The sequence below is a fragment of the Narcine bancroftii genome, chromosome 7 (assembly GCF_036971445.1).
Source record: "Narcine bancroftii isolate sNarBan1 chromosome 7, sNarBan1.hap1, whole genome shotgun sequence".
Taxonomy (NCBI): domain Eukaryota; kingdom Metazoa; phylum Chordata; class Chondrichthyes; order Torpediniformes; family Narcinidae; genus Narcine; species Narcine bancroftii.
Genome location: NC_091475.1, coordinates 206554781 through 206574150, shown reverse-complemented (window position 1 = coordinate 206574150; position 19370 = coordinate 206554781). Strand labels below are relative to the sequence as shown.

Below are 19370 nucleotides of genomic sequence, written 5' to 3'. Positions count from 1 at the left end.
TTGGCTTGGCTTCGCGGACGAAGATTTATGGAGGGGGTAAAAAAGTCCACGTCAGCTGCAGGCTCGTTTGTGGCTGACCAGTCCGATGCGGGACAGGCAGACACGATTGCAGCGGTTGCAAGGGAAAATTGGTTGGTTGGGGTTGGGTGTTGGGTTTTTCCTCCTTTGCCTTTTGTCAGTGAGGTGGGCTCTGCGGTCTTCTTCAAAGGAGGCTGCTGCCCGCCAAACTGTGAGGCGCCAAGATGCACGGTTTGAGGCGTTATCAGCCCACTGGCGGTGGTCAATGTGGCAGGCACCAAGAGATTTCTTTAGGCAGTCCTTGTACCTTTTCTTTGGTGCACCTCTGTCACGGTGGCCAGTGGAGAGCTCGCCATATAATACGATCTTGGGAAGGCGATGGTCCTCCATTCTGGAGACGTGACCCATCCAGCGCAGCTGGATCTTCAGCAGCGTGGACTCGATGCTGTCGACCTCTGCCATCTCGAGTACCTCGACGTTAGGGGTGTGAGCGCTCCAATGGATGTTGAGGATGGAGCGGAGACAACGCTGGTGGAAGCGTTCTAGGAGCCGTAGGTGGTGCCGGTAGAGGACCCATGATTCGGAGCCAAACAGGAGTGTGGGTATGACAACGGCTCTGTATACGCTTATCTTTGTGAGGTCTTCTACACTATCCACAATACCTCCAATCTTTGTGTCATCTGCAAGGTAAATGTGAGGAGGGCAGGAAAGGATATGTTGCTCTGGCTGATGTTGTACCTCGTTCTTCCTGCCGGTGTTGGTGTGGGCTCTGCTGTACTGAGCTGCATCGGAGGGCGTTGCATGGGAAAGCGGCAATGCTGGGTTGCTGTGATTGTGGTCCTAAGAATGTGCCAGTATTGGAGAGGGTTCAGAGAATGACTCCTGGAATGAAGGGATTATCATATAGGGAACATTTGTTGACTCCTGTGACTGTACACCTTGGGAGTTCAGAAAAATGAGGGAGGACCTCAGAAGCATTTTGAATGTTGAAAGGTCTGGACAGAGTAGATATGGCAACGTTGTTTCCTAAGACAGGTGAGTCTAGTACAAGAGGGCACAACTTCAGGATTGAAGGGCACCCATTTGAAACATAGATGTGGAGGAATATTTTTAGCCACAGAGCGGTGAACCTCTGGAATTTGCTACCACGGGCAGCTGTTTTGGCCAGGTTGTTGGGCGTATTTAAGGCAGGGGTTGATAGGTACCTGAATGGTCAGGGTATCAAAGGTTATGGGGGAAGGAAGGGGATGAGAGGGAGAATGGGTCAGCTCATGATGAAATGGCAGATCAGAAGAGAAGAGCTGAGTGGTCTACTTCTGCTCCTATATCTTATGGTCTTCCAGCATTTTCTGTAGTTTTTAAAAACAATTTGCTCATTTTAACCTCCAATTCATTTTTTTTGGGACCAAAAAACACCATTGAGATAAAGGCGCTACATCAATGCAAGTTGCTGCTTTGCCAGCAAATAAATGGCTTTCCTTTGAATTCATTTCCTCTCTTGTAAAGGCAAAAGAGGGCTGGTCTCCTGCACCCTTTGTAACAAATCCTCCAACCAGTTGTAGTTCCTCCAGTTGTCTTGCCCTCCTCTCTCACGTTGTCCCTTCACTAGCATTGCCTGTGTCTTTGCTAATGAAGCGAACCATTGTTGTTTAATGTGTGCAGCAAGGTCCCATTAACAAGAAACACCCCCACAGTTCTCCTCCCCTGCCATCACATGATGTGAGAACATGTGGCTGATTTATTCTAGAATCTATTTCTATCAATTATTCCAATAGACCCAAGCATGAATTAGAAGAGAGAACATTACAGGACAGTACAGGCCCATTTTTCCCAACCCCACACCCATAACCATCTCTGTTTCTTACATCCATGTACCTATCTAAGAGTCGAAAAAAATGGCAGCCCTGATGGTGGTGCGGACCTGGGAGACACAGGACTGCTCTGAAGGGTTCAACTGTCCAGTTGTAATGCCAATGGCTCTGTACAGGCTTTATATGGCCATTAAAGGAGTGGACAGTGTTTGGGTAAAGTCCTATGACCACAAAGGTCTGTGCTTGGCAGCGGCTGTGAAGGGTTGCAGATACCATAGAGTAATGGACCAGTGCAGGCCACCAGAAAAGGGGAGAAGCATAGGAGATGACCCTATGGAACGAAGACCATAGCAGCGGACCAGCTAGGGGCTGAAGGACTCATACAGGCTGCGGGTAACTAGTGGTCGGAGGACTGGTGTGGACTGTGGGCTGCTGGAGAGTTGCTCATTGCAACCAGGTATTGGAACTAGGTTTCGAGAGGGTACTGAAGGCAAGAAGGGCTCCCAACGGGCCTCAGAAGCTGAAGGCTTCCTGGTCATGTCGGAGGTTTGGATCTGGAGCTCGGGTCGCCAATGAATCGAAGGAGTCTGTGTGACTGCAGAGGCTGCAGACACATTGGAGGCGAAACCACGGACACTCAGTGTCACTGAAGGGACTCTCTTTTTCTTCTCTTTCGTACTATATGCGGTGCCGGCCGACACCAATGATGACTTTTTATCTGTCTTATGGCAGGCAAAAGAATATTACATATTCTGCACTATTACACAATAAAGGAATCTTGAAATATTGAATATCCCTTTTGTACCAGCCTCCACCATACCCCCGCAATGCATTCCAGGCACCCATGACTCTCTGTGTTAAAAAAAAAACTTTCCTCTGATGTCTCCCCTAAACTTCACTTCACTCACCTTGAACAGATGTCCTCTGGTGTTTGCTATTGTCAGCCCAGGAAAAAGGTGCCGGCTGTCCAACCCTCTTAAACATGAATATACTCTTGTATATTTATAATTGAGAGATTATGCAGTGAAGAACTGTGGGAACGAGATATCTGAGATCACCAGTTACTCCCGAGCAACGCTGACTCATCAAACACCATCTTGTATATACAATGCAATGAGAAGCTGGAGGCCCTCAGCAAGTCGGGCAGCATCGATGGAGAGATAGTCAGCATTTCGGGATGGAACCCTTTATCCGGTTTCAATAAAGGGTTCTGATCTGAAACTTTGACAATTTCTACCCAAAATATAAGGGCAGCACAATTAGTGCAACATGTTGCAGTGCAGACGACCCACGATTGAATCTGTTGCTGTCTATAAGGAGTTTGTACATTCTCCCCGTGTCTGCATGGGTTTCCTCCTACCCTTCAAAAATGTACAGGGGTTGTTGGCCAATTGGGGTATTCGGGTGCCATGGGCTTGTGGGCCGAAAGATGTGTCTAAATTAAGAATATTCTGAAAGAAATTGATCTAAATTTGAATTAACTGGAAATAATATAAAAATAAGATATTCTCACCATCTTCCTCACCATTGCTGCTCACTCTTGAACTCCACCACCAGATCTGGGAACTCCGCGCAAATTGAGGCAGCATGTTTGGCGTAGCGTTTAGCGTAATGCCTTTACAGTGACAGTGATTGGGACCGGACCGGATCGGGGTTCGAGTCCCGCGGTGTCAGCAAGGAATTTGTACGTTCTTCCTGTGTCTGCGTGGGTTTTCTCTAGGGTCTCCGGTTTCCTCCTCACTGTTCAAAATGGATCAGGGGTGTAAATTGGGCGACACAGACTCGTGGGTGGAAATGGCTATGTCTAAATTTTTTAATTTAAATCGAACTGGACAGTTTCTGGCCTGTTTCAGAGATATATTTGTGTGTCTTGAGAAGGAACGGTGTCGGAGGAGTCAGGTGATGGAGTAGTGGCCGGACGGTGAACTCCAGCCCTCTCCAGAAAAGTCGGGAAAAACAAGAGAAAATACAAAGGCACAGAAATACAAGTTAAAGAAAAGTGAATATAAAGGTGGAAAGAAGATGGAGACAAAAGGAGAAAAATCAAAATCAACGGAAAGAAGAGAGGAAGAGAAGACAACGGAGGAAAAAGGTGAAGGCCTTACCTGTCCGAAGAGGCCCGCTGTGGAGAGAGGGCCCCACTACCTCAGGTCGGTAGAAAGAGAACTACAACAATGGCTCACAGAGCCGAGTAAAAGTGCGCAACCGCGCATGCGCGACTCCTCGCGCATGCGCGATGCGCATGAAAAAAAACACACCGACGGGAGGGGGGACCAGCTGGGGAGTCGATCTCCACAGCCGGCAACGACAGCTGCAGAACACCTGCAGCAAGAAGAGACCACAGAAGACAATGGAAACAAGAAAGAAGAGGAGGAAAGGGCAGCAAAGAAACAACAGATGGTCAACCCAGAGGAAGAAGAAGAGGAAGAGTACAGTGAAATAGATAAAGGGAAAGGCAAGGTAAAGGATATACTTGCTCTTGTTAGAGGATACATGGAGTCATTTAAAGAATGGCAAACACAGGAATTCAATGATTTAAGAAGAAGAATAAACAACACAGAAGAGAAAATAAATAAAATGGATATGACCTTAACAGAAATGGGGAAAAAAATGGACAAGATGGAAGAACGGGCAATAGCAGCAGAAATGGAGGTAGAAGACTTAAAAAAGAAATTGGAGGAATCTAATAAAAAAACTAAAGAGACACAAGAATTACTAGCCCAAAAAATAGATATAATGGAAAATTATAACAGAAGAAATAACATAAAGATAGTGGGCCTTAAGGAAGATGAAGAAGGCAAGAATATGAGGGAGTTTATAAAAGAATGGATCCCTAAGGCCCTAGGATGTCCAGAACTACAGCATGAAATGGAAATAGAAAGGGCACATAGAGCATTGGCCCCTAAACCACAACCACAACAAAAACCAAGATCTATTGTAGTAAAATTCCTAAGATATACTACAAGAGAAAAGGTACTGGAGAAGACAATGGAAAAAGTAAGAGAGGGCAACAAACCACTGGAGTATAAAGGGCAAAAAATCTTCATTTATCCAGATATAAGTTTTGAACTCCTAAAGAAGAGAAAAGAGTTCAATACAGCAAAGGCGATTTTATGGAAGAAAGGGTATAAATTTATACTAAAGCATCCAGCGGTATTGAAAATATTTATTCCAGGACAACAAAACAGACTATTCTCGGATCCAGAAGAAGCACGAAAATTTGCAGAACAATTACAAAAATAGACTGAGGGATGAAGACGGGTAATGAGAGCAAAAATTATCACGATTGATATGTATGTGGGTAAAGACAAAAATAGACTGAGGGATGAAGACGGGTAAGGAGGGTAAAAATGACCACGATTGATATGTATGCGGGTAAAGAGGTATAAGAGTGAATAGAGACAATGGGCATATGTGAAAGTATCTGTAATTAGAGGAAAACATAGAGAGTATAGACAAGAATTAATAAGGGAAGGTAATGGAATAGAGAGAATAAGGGGGGAACTAAAAGAGTGACCTTTGTGACATATAAAAAACGAAATCTTTTCTGGGGGGGGCTGGGTGGGGGGAAAAGAGCGGTCACTGCAAAATCAGTTGACGCTTGCGAGTGGATTCGCAAATCCAAATGGAGAGGGGAGATGTGGTTGTCCGACAAGGGATAAAGGGCAACTCAGGAGGGGAAGGGGAGATTGGGGATAAAGAAGATAGAAATAGGAGAATAAGGAAAATGTTGGATGTTGTAGGAATGTTGTCTGGTAAAGAGTTGAAAATAAGAAAACAGAAATGGAAAAGGAGGAAAGGTAATGATGGAAAAACGGAAAGAGAAGATAAACAAAATATAAAATGGCTACGCTGAACTATATGACTCTAAATATTAATGGAATACATAACCAAATTAAAAGGAAGAAACTACTAAATTTACTGAAAAAGGAAAAAAATAGATATAGCATTTGTCCAAGAAACACACTTAACTGAATTGGAGCACAAGAAATTAAAGAGAGATTGGGTAGGACATGTAACAGCAGCATCGTATAATTCAAAAGCAAGAGGAGTGGCTATATTAATTAGCAAAAATGTGCCATTTAAAATAGAAGAGGAAATAATAGATCCAGCAGGGAGATATGTTATGATAAAATGTCAGATATATTCAGAGCTTTGGAATCTACTTAATATATATTCACCTAACGAAGAAGATCAAAAGTTTATGCAAGATATCTTTTTGAAGGTAGCTAATACGCAAGGGAACATACTAATAGGAGGGGATTTCAATCTGAATTTGGATCCAAATATGGATAAAACGGGGAAAAAAATTAACAGGAAGAACAAAGTAACCAAATTTATAATTAAATCAATGCAAGAAATGAAACTTGTGGACATATGGAGGAAACAAAACCCAAAAGAAAAGGAATACTCATACTACTCGACTAGACATAAAACATACTCAAGGATAGACCTATTCCTGTTATCAGCCCACATACAAGGGAGAGTTAGGAAAACGGAATATAAAGCTAGACTATTATCGGACCACTCACCCCTGTTATTGGCAATAGAGCTAGAAGACATCCCTCCAAGAATGTATAGATGGAGATTAAACCCCATGCTACTTAAAAGACAGGATTTTAGAGAATTTATTGAAAAACAATTAAAAATGTACTTTGAAGTAAATACGGAATCAGTGGAAGATAAGTTTATACTATGGGACGCAATGAAAGCATTCATTAGAGGGCAAATAATAAGTTATGCAACCAAGATGAAGAAGGACTATAATCAGGAAACAGAGCAGTTGGAAAGGGAAATAATAAACATAGAAAAAAAATTAGCAATAAAGGAAGATACAACCAAAAGAAGAGAATTGGCGGATAAAAAAATAAAATATGAAACATTACAAACATATAAGGTGGAGAAGAATATAATGAAGACAAAACAGAAATATTATGAACTAGGGGAAAAAACACACAAAATCCTAGCATGGCAGCTTAAGACAGAGCAAACTAAGAAAATGGTATTGGCAACAAGGAAAAAAGACAAACAAATTACATATAATCCAAAAGAAATTAAGGAAAACTTCAGAGAATTCTATGAACAATTATACCGAACCGAAAACGAAGGGAAAGAAGGGAAAATAGATGAATTTTTGACTAAAATTGAACTACCAAAACTACAAATAGAGGAACAAAATAAATTAACAGAACCATTTGGAACAGTAGAAATACAAGAGATAATAAAAAATTTACCAAATAATAAGACACCAGGAGAGGATGGACTCCCAATAGAATTCTACAAAACATTTAAAGACCTAATAATACCGCCCCTCCTGGATGTAATCAACCAGATTGATGAGACACAAAACTTACCAGATTCATGTAAAACAGCAATAATTACAGTGATACTAAAACAAGGGAAAGATCCACTCTCACCAGCGTCATATAGACCAATATCTCTGCTAAACACAGATTATAAGATAATAGCTAAACTATTAGCGAACAGATTAGCAGAACAGGTACCGAAAATGGTAAATTTAGACCAAACTGGATTTATCAAAAAAAGACGCACAACAGACAATATTTGTAAATTTATTAACTTAATTCATGCAGTAGAAGGAAATAAAGCACCGGCAGTAGCAGTTGCTTTAGACGCAGAGAAGGCCTTCGACAGAGTAGAATGGAATTACTTGTTCAAAGTATTGCAAAAATTCAGTTTACCGGAGAAGTATATTAATTGGATTAAAGCATTATATAAGGGACCGTTAGCGAAAGTGACAGTAAATGGACATGTATCAAAGCAATTTAACTTAAGCAGGTCAACGCGGCAGGGATGCCCACTATCACCATTATTGTTTGCGCTAGCTATAGAACCACTAGCAGAATCGATAAGAAGAGATAATAATATAAAAGGAATAAAAATAAAAGACAGGGAATATAAAATCAGTCTGTTTGCGGATGATGTGATAGTGTACTTAACAGAACCAGAACTATCAATAAAAGAACTATATAAGAAATTGAAGGAATATGGAGAAGTGTCGGGATACAAGATAAACGTAAATAAAAGTGAAGCAATGCCTATGAATAACGCGGATTTCTCAAAATTTAAGGAGGAATCCCCATTCAGATGGCAAACGCAGGCAATAAGATACCTAGGTGTGCAAATAAACAAAAATCTAGGCCAATTATATAAACTCAATTACAATCCACTAATGAAAAAATTACAGGACGATTTAGAGCATTGGAAAGAGCTACCACTAACACTGATAGGAAGGATAAACTGTATTAAAATGAACATTTTTCCAAGGATACTATACTTATTTCAGGCATTGCCAATACAACTGACAGAAAAATTCTTCAAAGAGTTAAAGAAAATAATAAGGAGATTTTTATGGAGAGGGGGGAAACCGAGGATAGCACTAGACAAACTAACAGAATGGTATAAACAAGGAGGCTTACAATTGCCAAACTTCAAAAATTATTATAGAGCCGCACAATTAAGGTACCTATCAGATTTTTATCAAACAAGGGAAAAACCAGACTGGACGAGACTAGAATTAGATAAAATAGGGGAAAAGATACCTGAACACATATTATATAAATGGGACGAAAAATTGGTACAACATAGAACTTCTCCAGTATTACACCATCTCCTCAATATATGGAAGAAGATTCATGTAGAAAGAAATAAAATAAATTACCAAATACCAAAACTAATATTGACGCAAAATAAGCTACTCCCTTTTACAATAGACAACCTTGCCTTTAGAAAATGGGAAAAAAAAGGGATTAAAAGAATAGAAAATTGTTTTTCAGGAAGTAGATTCTTATCCTTTGAACAAATGAGAGATAAGTACAATATAACGGGAGATACAGCGCTGGCATATTACCAACTGAGATCCTACTTGAAAGATAAATTAGGAAGCAACTTGAGTTTACCAGAGGGAAGTAACCTTGAATATGTGATTACAGATACAATGTTAATCAAAAGATTTATAAAAAATATGTATATTAAACTGCAAGAAAAGGAGAATGAGGAAACAAATGGTAAAACTAAACAAAAATGGGAACAAGATTTAAATATAAAGATAAAAAAGGAAACATGGGAGAAGTTATGCTCTGGAACGATGAGAAATACAATAAATACGAGGCTGCGTATGATACAATATAATTGGTTACACAGACTATACATTACACCGCAAAAGTTAAATAAATGGGACCCAACAGTATCTGATAGATGTTTTCGATGTAAAAAAGAAAGGGGAACAACAATTCATGCAATCTGGACATGTGAGAGAGTAGAAAAATTTTGGGATGATCTCAATCAGATATTAAATAAAATAACAGAAAACAATATACCAAAGAATCCAGAGATCTTTCTCCTAAGTAACATAAAAAATAAAGAATTTGGAATTGACTTGGAGGATGCACAAAAAAGATTTGTTAAGATAGCCCTAGCTGTAGCAAAAAAATATATTATGTCAACCTGGAAATTGGAAGATAATTTGAAAATACAACAATGGTATATAGAAATGAATAAATGTATTCCATTAGAAAAAATAACATATAGTTTAAGAAATAATATTGAAATATTCGAACAAGTATGGGAGCCTTACATTAAATACAATAGCGAAAACCTACCGGGAACAAACATTACCTAAGTTGATGGAAGGAGAAGAAAAGAAAAGAATGGACTCAGTAGAATTTCTGGTGTATTTTTGTTGAATGACAACATTGTCTAACTGAATTAATGCAACCTAGATTGTATAACTAAAATGGATGAGAGGGGGGGGGATGGGGGGTGGCTTGGGAGGAGGGAGGGGGGAGGGAGAAAAAGTCACTGTAAATGTGTGGAAAAGAAAAAGTGTATATCATGGCTATTGTGATTTATGGTGTGAAAAATAAAAAATGTAATAAAAAAAAAAAAAAAAAGGAACGGTGTCTTTGATGGTTAACTTCTTACTCATGACCTTCAGAGATGACGATAATCTGCAGCTTTCAAGCTCTTGAGTGATGCACTGAGAATTTTCTTGGCAATAAAATACAGTAAAACCACTGGTATCTGGCACCTACAGGGATGCCAGATATGCAAACTTTCCAGTTGCCTGAGACTTACTCTTACAATGCCTAACTCAGTGGTTCTCAACCTTTTTCTTTCCACCCACATCCCACTTTAACTAGTCCCTGTGCCATCAGTGCTCTGTGATTAGTAAGGGATCGCTTAAGGAGGGATGTGGGTGGGAAGGGAAGGCTGAGAATCACTGCTCCAGACCCAATTGTTATTGAAAATTTTGCTTGAGAAAAATGGTCATCGGCCCATTTCCTTTGGAGTTCTGAAACCGTGCACATAACGAGTCCATGAGGGACGATCAAAGCAGTGGTTTTCAAACTTTTTCTTTCCACCCACATACCACCCTTACTAATCACAGAGCACCTGCAGCATACGAATTACTTAAAGTGGTGTGTGAGTGGAAAGAAAAGGGTTGAGAACCACTGATCTAACACACCTGTATTAAGAATAAACAGTTTAAAAAATAAAGACAACACAATGTAATTTGAAAAAAAAAAAAATTAGTACAGGTATTGTGGTCTTTAATTACGTAAAATTCACTTGAAGCAGGTAATTCCCGTAACTTACAAAATTTAAATTTAAATTTGAAACCTGGCCACTGGCAACAACGTTGAGTTAACTACTAAGCTAACCTTGCTGCCATTGTCATTAACCATCCCCCCCCCCCCCCCCACTAAGTTTACAGACAAAGCTGTACTAATCTACCAAATACTACTAAAGGTAAAGGCTCTTACTAGGCAGGGTTAGGGAGGCACCGTGGGGGAGTCACCCCAGTGGTGAGTGCCATCAGCCGGCTCTTCATCCTGGGCGCCACCATTTTATTCAAACACAACTTTATTGAAACTATTCAAACAGCCAGTGAGGGCAGGACATGAGCAGGGCACTCCACTGGCTGAACGTTTTCTCCCATGGGGTTGTGTTTTTTTATATCGGAGTACATTTACTTTCACAATTTTAAAAGTTAGACTTAAAATTTGATTTATTTTAAATTTATAATTTTGATTTTTGTTTTGCCAGTTGCTTGAATTCAGGTTAATGGGGATTTTTACTGTATATTAAGTGATGTGATGTTAGAAATGCAGTGACATATTTGTACAAGATCAAGCTTTCTGTCCTGACAAATATCACATTCCTGTTTGTTGTGTGGAGTGTGACTGAGGTACTGTAAGCCTGTGCGTGGACCCCCCCCCCACCCCCCCCCAACATTGGTGAACAAAACTACACCTTTAGGTACATGGCTCATTACAGCACAGGCCCTACAGCCCAGAATGTTGTGCTGACCTATATAAACCAAGGAGATGACTGCACTTCAGGAGGAAGTCTGGAGAACTCAATTAAGTCCTCATCGAAGGCTCAGCAATGGAGAGTCAAGAACTTCACATCTCTGAATATCTGTCCTGGAGCCTCCACGTAGATGCAATCATGAAGACTCACCAGCAGTCTGAGGTGATTCAGCATGTCATCAAAGACTTAAAAACTTCTACAGGTGTACCATGGTCAGCATTCCGGCTGGTTGCATTTATTGTCTAGTATGGAGGCGCCAACACTTAGGACAATAAAAAACTCCAGAGAGTTTTTAACTCAGCCTGAGACATCATGGGCACCAGTCTTCACTGAGAAATTTTACAAGAGGAGGTATCTTAAGAAGAGGTGCCCACTTCACTCTGCTCCCGTTGGGGAAAAAGGTACAGGAACCCAATGAGGAGCACTCAACGATACAAGGACAGCTTCTTCCCTGCTGCCATTGGATTCCTGAATGATCAATGAACAAATGACACTACCTTAATTTAACAATTTTTATTTATTTTTGTAAGGTGGTTTTATTTGAATGTTTGCACAATAACGCTGCCGCAAAACAAAGAATTTTGTGACTTGTTCAAGACAATAAATTCTGGTAAACCTACCCAACAAACTAAACCTTCCTACCGCAGGGAACCTATACCTTGAGGTCCTGAAACGACAGGGATACAGTGTATCTTCACCTGGTATACACATTGTGAGACCTGCTGAGTTCCTCCAGCATCTTTGTTTTTACTTCCTTACATCACACCCAAAACACACTTTCATCCACGTGCCTAAAAGTCTTTTAAATATCCCTATTGCACCAGCCTAACCACCACCCCTCTCTATGTAGAAAATTTCCCTCTGACATCTCCCCTAAATTTTGCTCCCCTCACCTTGTGCAGATGTCCTCTGGTGTTTGCTTCTCTTGCCTCAGTAAAATGTGGTAGCTGTGCACCCTATCTATGCCCCTCATAGTCTTGTAGATTATGGGCACAGGGTAAGAGATTTAGAGTCCTGAAGCAGACAGTTTTTCACCCTAAGTGGTGAGTACCTGGAACACAGTTTAGAGTAGTGGAAGCAATCACCCACATCATGTCAAGACCACCCATTCTCCATGGACTCCTTAATGCCCCCCGGAGGCCACAGAACATTGAAGGGGGAGAGGCACGAACTAAAATCATAAAATATTTTTAATGACTTTTTATGTAGTCGGTAGGTGAGAAGCATGAAAGAAACCAACTAAACTTGACTTCTTCACAGGGAAGGAGCCCTATAAACCTTTTACCTAAGGGGGCCATAGCCAAACAAAGTTTGAGAATGGCTGGTGTAGACAAGCTGCCAAATTACCTTGCAACAGAAAGCAATAGGGCAATTGCTGAAAGATGGGATGAATGCAGACAGGCGCCCACAGGTTAGCATGTATGCCTTGGGCTAGGGGTCTCCAAAGTGGTTAAAATCAACCCCCAGAGGTTGATGGAACCATCCAGGGGTCGATAAATACCAGGGGATTGAAAATGGGTGGGGGGGAGGGTTGGTTTAAAATTGCGCCCCCACATCACCTCCCCTCACACATCCCACACCCCCACCGGGGGGTGGGCAGGGGGAGGCTAACCTGCCAAGAACCTTTGTGTGCCGGTATCACATTTCCCCCTCATCAAACATGCGGCAGCCGGCACTGAGCATCGCCGCCACATTTCCCCCTCATTGCATATGCACCAGCCAGCTGCGCATGGCCTGTGGACCACGGGAAGCCGCATGTAACAGGTAAGTGCCCTTTCTGCTCCTTAACGTTTCCTCCATTTGGGCGTACACCCCCAAATAGAGGACAAATTAACATATGGCTCAAGGTGGCGCCACACAGAGGGCTCAAAAGCAGGACTGTGGCCTAAAACCGGACACAGCTCCCTTGGTCCAGACCCCCCCCCCCCCACCACTGGGATTCCATGCCTGGTGGTCAATGAAGGACCACATAATCCCTGAAAGGGTTAACGTGGTCAATGAAGGACCACATAATTCCTGAAAGGGTTAACGGTCTAGAAGGTTTGGGGACCCCTGTCAAAGGTCCTGTTTTTGTGATGCATTAATCCAATTCAAATTGGTGAATGGAATGTGTCCACTTGCCTGACTGTGGTTTAACATCTCAAGTGAAAACTGCACGGCCTCAGTGTCATTCACTAAGCTCAGACTAAAATTTTAAACAGACACAATTTACAGGTGGCCTCAACTTGGCAGTACACTTGGATAGACTTGGACTGGCTGGCTGCATCGCCATGTGGTACGGTTGCTGTAGAGCTTTGGATCGGAGGTCAATCCACAGGACCATAAGAGTGGCAGAGAGGATCACCTCCACTGACGTGATCTACCTGGATCGTTGTCTGAAGAGGGCACTCCTGTTGAAAAAGAACCACCAGGCTGAGAAATAGCTTCTCACAGGAAGAGAGATCGCTGAACAACTGATGAACTGGTCTTTCTAACCCTCTGAGACTCGATTATTTATTAAACAATGTTTATTTTTATCTACGTACTGCATACGCATCGTTTGTAGGTATGTGAGTTATGTCTGGATGTGCTTTTGCACTGAGGACTGGAGAATGCAAGCCATGAAAGACCCCAACAATGAAGACGCTGTTTACATCCGGTACCGCACGGATGGCAGTCTCTTCAATCTGAGGCGCCTGCAAGCTCACACCAAGACACAAGAGAAACTTGTCCGTGAACTACTCTTTGCAGATGATGCCGCTTTAGTTGCCCATTCAGAGCCAGCTCTTCAGCGCTTGACGTCCTGCTTTGCGGAAACTGCCAAAATGTTTGGCCTGGAAGTCAGCCTGTACTTGTATAATTAGATGATAATGAACTGGAACGCATGCAAACTCCAAATAGAGAACATCCGAGGTGAGGACTGACCCGCAACTCAGGAACAGAGGCAGCATCACTACCCGCCGCACCGCTGTCTCACCCCGACAGCTGGTTCTTGGTATTGCTGATGCCAGTTAAAGCTTACAATCAGGAAACATCGACATTATAAATTTTAATTTGCCTTCCATTCTGTGGAAGTATAAATTTTCTTCAAAGACAGAAGTTTGGATGCATTTGTCAACCAATTAGTTTAATTGTCTTCAAGTTCAACATTTCAGCTTTAAAACACTTCTGAACAAAATTTTGGTAATCAGTTACGTAGCAAAAGATAGCAGGAATCAGAAAACTTGTGACAAACTTTGTGTCTTTTCCCCACATGCTCCCAAAGAGGAGGGTCAAAAGCCACCGAGACCAGCTATCCACTGTAGAATATAAAACAAATAGGTTTTTACTCAAACCCTTAATTTTGCAAAACTCCATGGTACAAAACGTACACTATATGGAAAGAACACTATACTAAGAATTGCATCGTAGGAAAGTGAGTGGTCAGTACAGGACACATTACATCGTAGGAAAGTGTGAGTGGTCAGTACAGAACACATTACATTTGAACAGGTGAAGCATTGCCTTCTTGTTTCCTCCAGTTTTATTAATGTTGCCGTTACGTTGACCACTTGTCATATCAGGCTGCAGATATTGTCTGTCAATTATCAAGGCATGTTCTGCAAGACAAATGAAGAACAGGTTTAAACTATAGATTTGGGTATATTTAAAAAACAAAGATTCTGCTTTTTAAACTTCTGATACCCAACCTTTTATCTAATAATGACAGGTCCTGATAGCTTTCCAAATGGGTTTGGTCTACCATTTTACTCCCAAATGTGACTTGGAGGTGAGGGCCAGAGACAGTAGTGTGACTGGGATTGTGGAATGGTATAAAAAGAGGGGCAGATATAGTGCAGCTAAAGGTCAAAGTGTGGGTATCGGAGAGGAGAGCGAGTACTGACCAGGTAAGATTTGGGGTGGGTGGAAAAACTGGTGATAAAAAATATGGAAGTACAGGAGATCGGGACATTTCCAATGACCCTGAAGACTTTGGGGTCCCTTCGGGGACCTTTACCAGTGATGCCCCCTGTCACAGAGCAGTTCAACCTGTGGATGGAGCACCTGGGATATGTAGTGGGTATGTCACCACAGACTCTTGTAGTACTGTAGACAGCATTCTGACTGGTTGCATCAATGTCAGGTATGGAGGTGCTATGCACAGGATAAGGAAAAGAGTTGTGAAGTTGGCCAGTGCCATCATGGGCATCAGACTTCATTCCACTGAGGACATCTACAAGAGATGGTGCCTCAGGAAAGCAGCCTCTATCCTCAAGGACTTTCACCACCCAGGCAGGCAATGCTCTCTTCTCACGGTTACATAAGGAAGGAAGTACAGGAACCTAAAGACGAACACCCAATGGTACAAAAAAAAGCATCTTCCCCTTCGCCATCAGATTTCTGAACGGCCAACGAACCACTAATTAATTTATTTTTAAATGTAATATATAGCAATATTTACACTGTGATACCGCTGCAAAACAACAAATTTCATGACATGTTCATGACAATAAATTCTGATTCTGAGGTCACTTGTGAATTTTCCTGACAGGAGGGGACAAAGAGAAGAGAGCTAGGGTGGGGCAAGTCCTTTAATATCTCGGCTGCTTTTCTAAGGCAGCAGGAGTTATAGATGGAGTTGATCGTGTTCACCGGTCAGATCCTCCTCATTCTACCCTTACTCCCGGATGACACTTGGACTGACCCTGAGATTATGACCCTGCTGTGATTCAAGATTAATTAGCGAGTTGATCACCTGCAGGTAGAGGAGATAAGTGACCCAACTGGCCACGGAGGAGTTCTCTGTGGTCAGTCCCCTCTCTGACAGGTATAGGACACTCAGGGGTGCAGCCTCTCAGAGGGCAGTAGCCACAGTTAAGTCTGTGGCACCATGGTTGACTGATGCACTCCGAGGGAGGTGAATCGTTAGCGAGGAACAGACGGGGGCTTCTGTGCCTGAGAGATTCCAGAATGATGTGCCAGGACCAGCTAACTCAGATCAGGTACAGAACATTGTGAAAGGAGAGGGAGGACACAATACAGGGGGTAGGAAGAGGGACAAGGTCCTGCAGAGCGAGTTTAGGAAGTTAGGCAGAAAGTTAAACAGCAGGATCTCAGGTTTCTCAGTGGATCACCAGGAATGAGGGTGTACATAAATGACCACATCTGTAATATCTCTCAGAAAAGTAGCTGACATATTCAAAGGCTCATCCCACTCCGGCCACACTCTCTTCAAGCTCCTCCTATCAGGAGGGTGGAGATCACACACCACCAGATTCCCACCGTTACCAGACTCATGAAAGAGGTTCCACACCATTCCTCACCACCATTCGGGGCCTTAAACAGTCCTAAGTGAAACACTTCACTTGTGAACCTGCACATCTACTGCATTTGGTTGTAGCCTTCTCTACATCAGAGAGACTGGACGCAGACTGGGAGATCACTTCGCTGTCCGCATCAGTGACAGGGACTTCGCAGTCACCGACTGCTTCAATTCCTTGCCTAACTCCTGCACTGACAGTCTGTCCATAGCCTCGTACTGTCAAATCAAGACCACCCGTAAATTGGAGGAAAAACACTTACTTTTCTAACTCGGCACACTCCAGCTGTATAGTATTAACGTCAGCTTCTCCAGTTTTTGCTAGCCCACTCCCCGCTCTCCCTCTCTTACATTATCCCTGTTTTTTTTTCCCCCTCCAGCTCTCCACCCCCTTCCATCTCCATCCATAGAGCCATCCCCACTCTCATTTGCTGGTGTGCCCTCCCTCTCTTATCCACCTATTGTGAAAGGAGAGGGAGGACACAATACAGGGGGTAGGAAGAGGGACAAGGTCCTGCAGAGCGAGTTTAGGAAGTTAGGCAGAAAGTTAAACAGTAGGATCTCTGGGGTTTTTCAGTGGATCACCTGCCTGTGGGACAATGCTCCTCCCCTGACTCCCTCCCCTACCATTTTGTTCAGGCACCTGCCCACATTTTTCCATACCTTGATGAAGGGCTGAAGCCCAAAATGTTGGTAATGTATCTTTGCTAGATAAAGGACACTGTTTGACCAGTTGAGTTTCTCCAGCGTTGTGTTTTTACTTCAACCATAGTGACTGCAGATCTTGGCGTTTTACTTCCGCAGTAAGTTTTCTCCGCCTTCTTTGCTCCACATCAACCGATGCCTCTCTGCAACTCTGCACTGTCTCACTTGTACGATACGTCCACTGGTCTGCCACAAAAACAACCTCTACCACTGCAGCTTGGTAGACATGACAATAAATGAACTTGACTTGGCTAAACAGCGGGTGCAGGCCGGAGGGCTTGAGGTACTTGAATCAGTGGGCGGCACAGTTCGCACATAGCTATTACAGTGCCGGTGACCCGGGTTCGAATCCAGTGCTATCTCTAAGGAGCGTGTACATCCTCCCCAAGTCTGCGTGGGTTTCCTCCGGGTGCTGCGGTTTCCCCCCACACTTCAAAATGTATGAGGATTGTAAGTTAATTGGGCAGCATGGGTTTAAATAGCCAGAATTGGCTTTTACCACCTTGCAAGTAAATTTTAAAAAAAACATTGGATGGCCTCAGGGGAAGGTGGGACCTGAACAAGAACAATAGCTTGTACCCAAACTGGAAAGGTAGCATTCTCCTTGCATGGAGGATTAGTCATACTCCCAGGAGAGTTTAAAGTTATTTGACAAGGAAGGAAGAAAATGTAGAAAATAAATCAAGCAAGTCGAGTCGGAAAGTTAAGGAGCAAAGGTGGGCTGACAGGCTCATTTTTTTTAAAAACAGCCTCCAACGCTGGGGGTCTGTGCCAAGATGGCAGTGCTGGCAGCGTCCCACGAGAGTTGCAGACTCTGGGTGAGCAGTCGGTCGGTGCAGGGCACCAGAAATGGAGAGAACCCCCACCCTGTTGAGAAGGAGAAGCATGGGAGACAGTAGTGGCAGTGGACCAGCGAGGGGTTCAGCAGGAATTAGAGCAGCTGTTCCCAACCTTTCGGCCATGGCCTCCTTAGGATTCTGTTCAGTTTATGGATCCCCTTCCCACGTTTAGTCAGCTTCTTCCATATTGACTACACCAAAAAAAACCTCAAAAATATAACTTCAGTCCGTGGCCCCTATTGAGGATGGCTGGATTAGGGGAGCGGATATGAAAGAAAATCGCAGGAAGATACAAGAGCAATAAGTTTAAAGCAGTGGAGGATTTAACTTCCTCAATATTGGCTGGCTTGCCTTAGAACAAAGGGCTCAGGCAAGTTCCACTCTCACTACCTTGGGCATGGGGGCATGGCAAGATGGCGTAGAGTCTAGATGTGCAATCTCAACCTCTCTGGCCAGACTTTTAAATACCTGTTTTTTTTAACCCTTTGTTTCCAAGTTTAAACTTTTTAAATTTTAGTTTAAAGTATATGACCACTAATGGTAAATCTCAAGTTCAAACGAAAATACATTTTCGAAGTGCTGAAGATTTGGGGCCTAGACAACTTGAAGCAGCCCCAGGCTCAATTTCTTCATTGCCTAAATTCCAAGGATTGCCTGTGGAGGCTGAAAAGGAAATGCATCAGGCAGCTTACAATCTGAAGTCGTTGTTTTTATTCGCGAATGCATGAGAAGACAACAAGATGCGGGGGGAGACCAGCGGCGACTCCCTGAAGAAGTCGGGATGCCATCGCTGGGAGTCCAGTCCCGCAGTAAATCTTTTAAAATGCCTTCTGTTGAATTGCAGCAAGAGCTGCAGTTACCTTGTTCTGCCCCCATGTCAGAGAGGGCAGAGCTGAGATTTACTGATTCACAATGTATGCAAATAAATGTAGTTATTCAACCTATGTTGATATCGCTAATGAATGAGATGGTTCAAATGAATGCTGGTATAAGTTCAGAATTAAATATGGTTAAGACACCTCTCGCTGTCCTCAACTCTGTTGCAGCATCTGACAATGAATGCCCCGATTCTCCTTGGGTCTCAAGATAATGATCTCTCCAACCGAAACTTAGCTAAAACAATCTGGTGTTGCCCTGAAACCCTGCTTCTTTCTCCGAAGATGTTGCCAGGTTTGCCGTGTGTCCCCAGTGCCTACTGAGGGCAGAGGAACAGTGCAGGGTTAGACGTTCAGGAATACCATCAAGCGTATCAGGTAGTATTTCTTATGCGGCTTTTATCCAGGGACAAAGCACAAAGGCTCAGGCAAATCACTCTGAAATAGACTGCAGATAAATTAGGCTTTGTAATGTCCACACCTCTTACTTACCTTTTATGATCCTAAC

General features: G+C 42.7%; 1 protein-coding gene across 1 annotated transcript in view; it reads right to left on the bottom strand.

Annotated features, from left to right (window-relative positions):
* Nucleotides 1-14244: 14244 nt before the first annotated feature.
* Nucleotides 14245-19370, bottom strand: part of clns1a (chloride channel, nucleotide-sensitive, 1A) — a 63151-nt gene continuing 58025 nt past the window's right edge. Inside the window, exon 7 of the mRNA XM_069892078.1 lies at nt 14245-14743. Within this exon, the coding sequence (XP_069748179.1) occupies nt 14743 (1 nt within the window). The 3' untranslated portion in view covers nt 14245-14742. The remainder of the gene's footprint in view (nt 14744-19370) is intronic.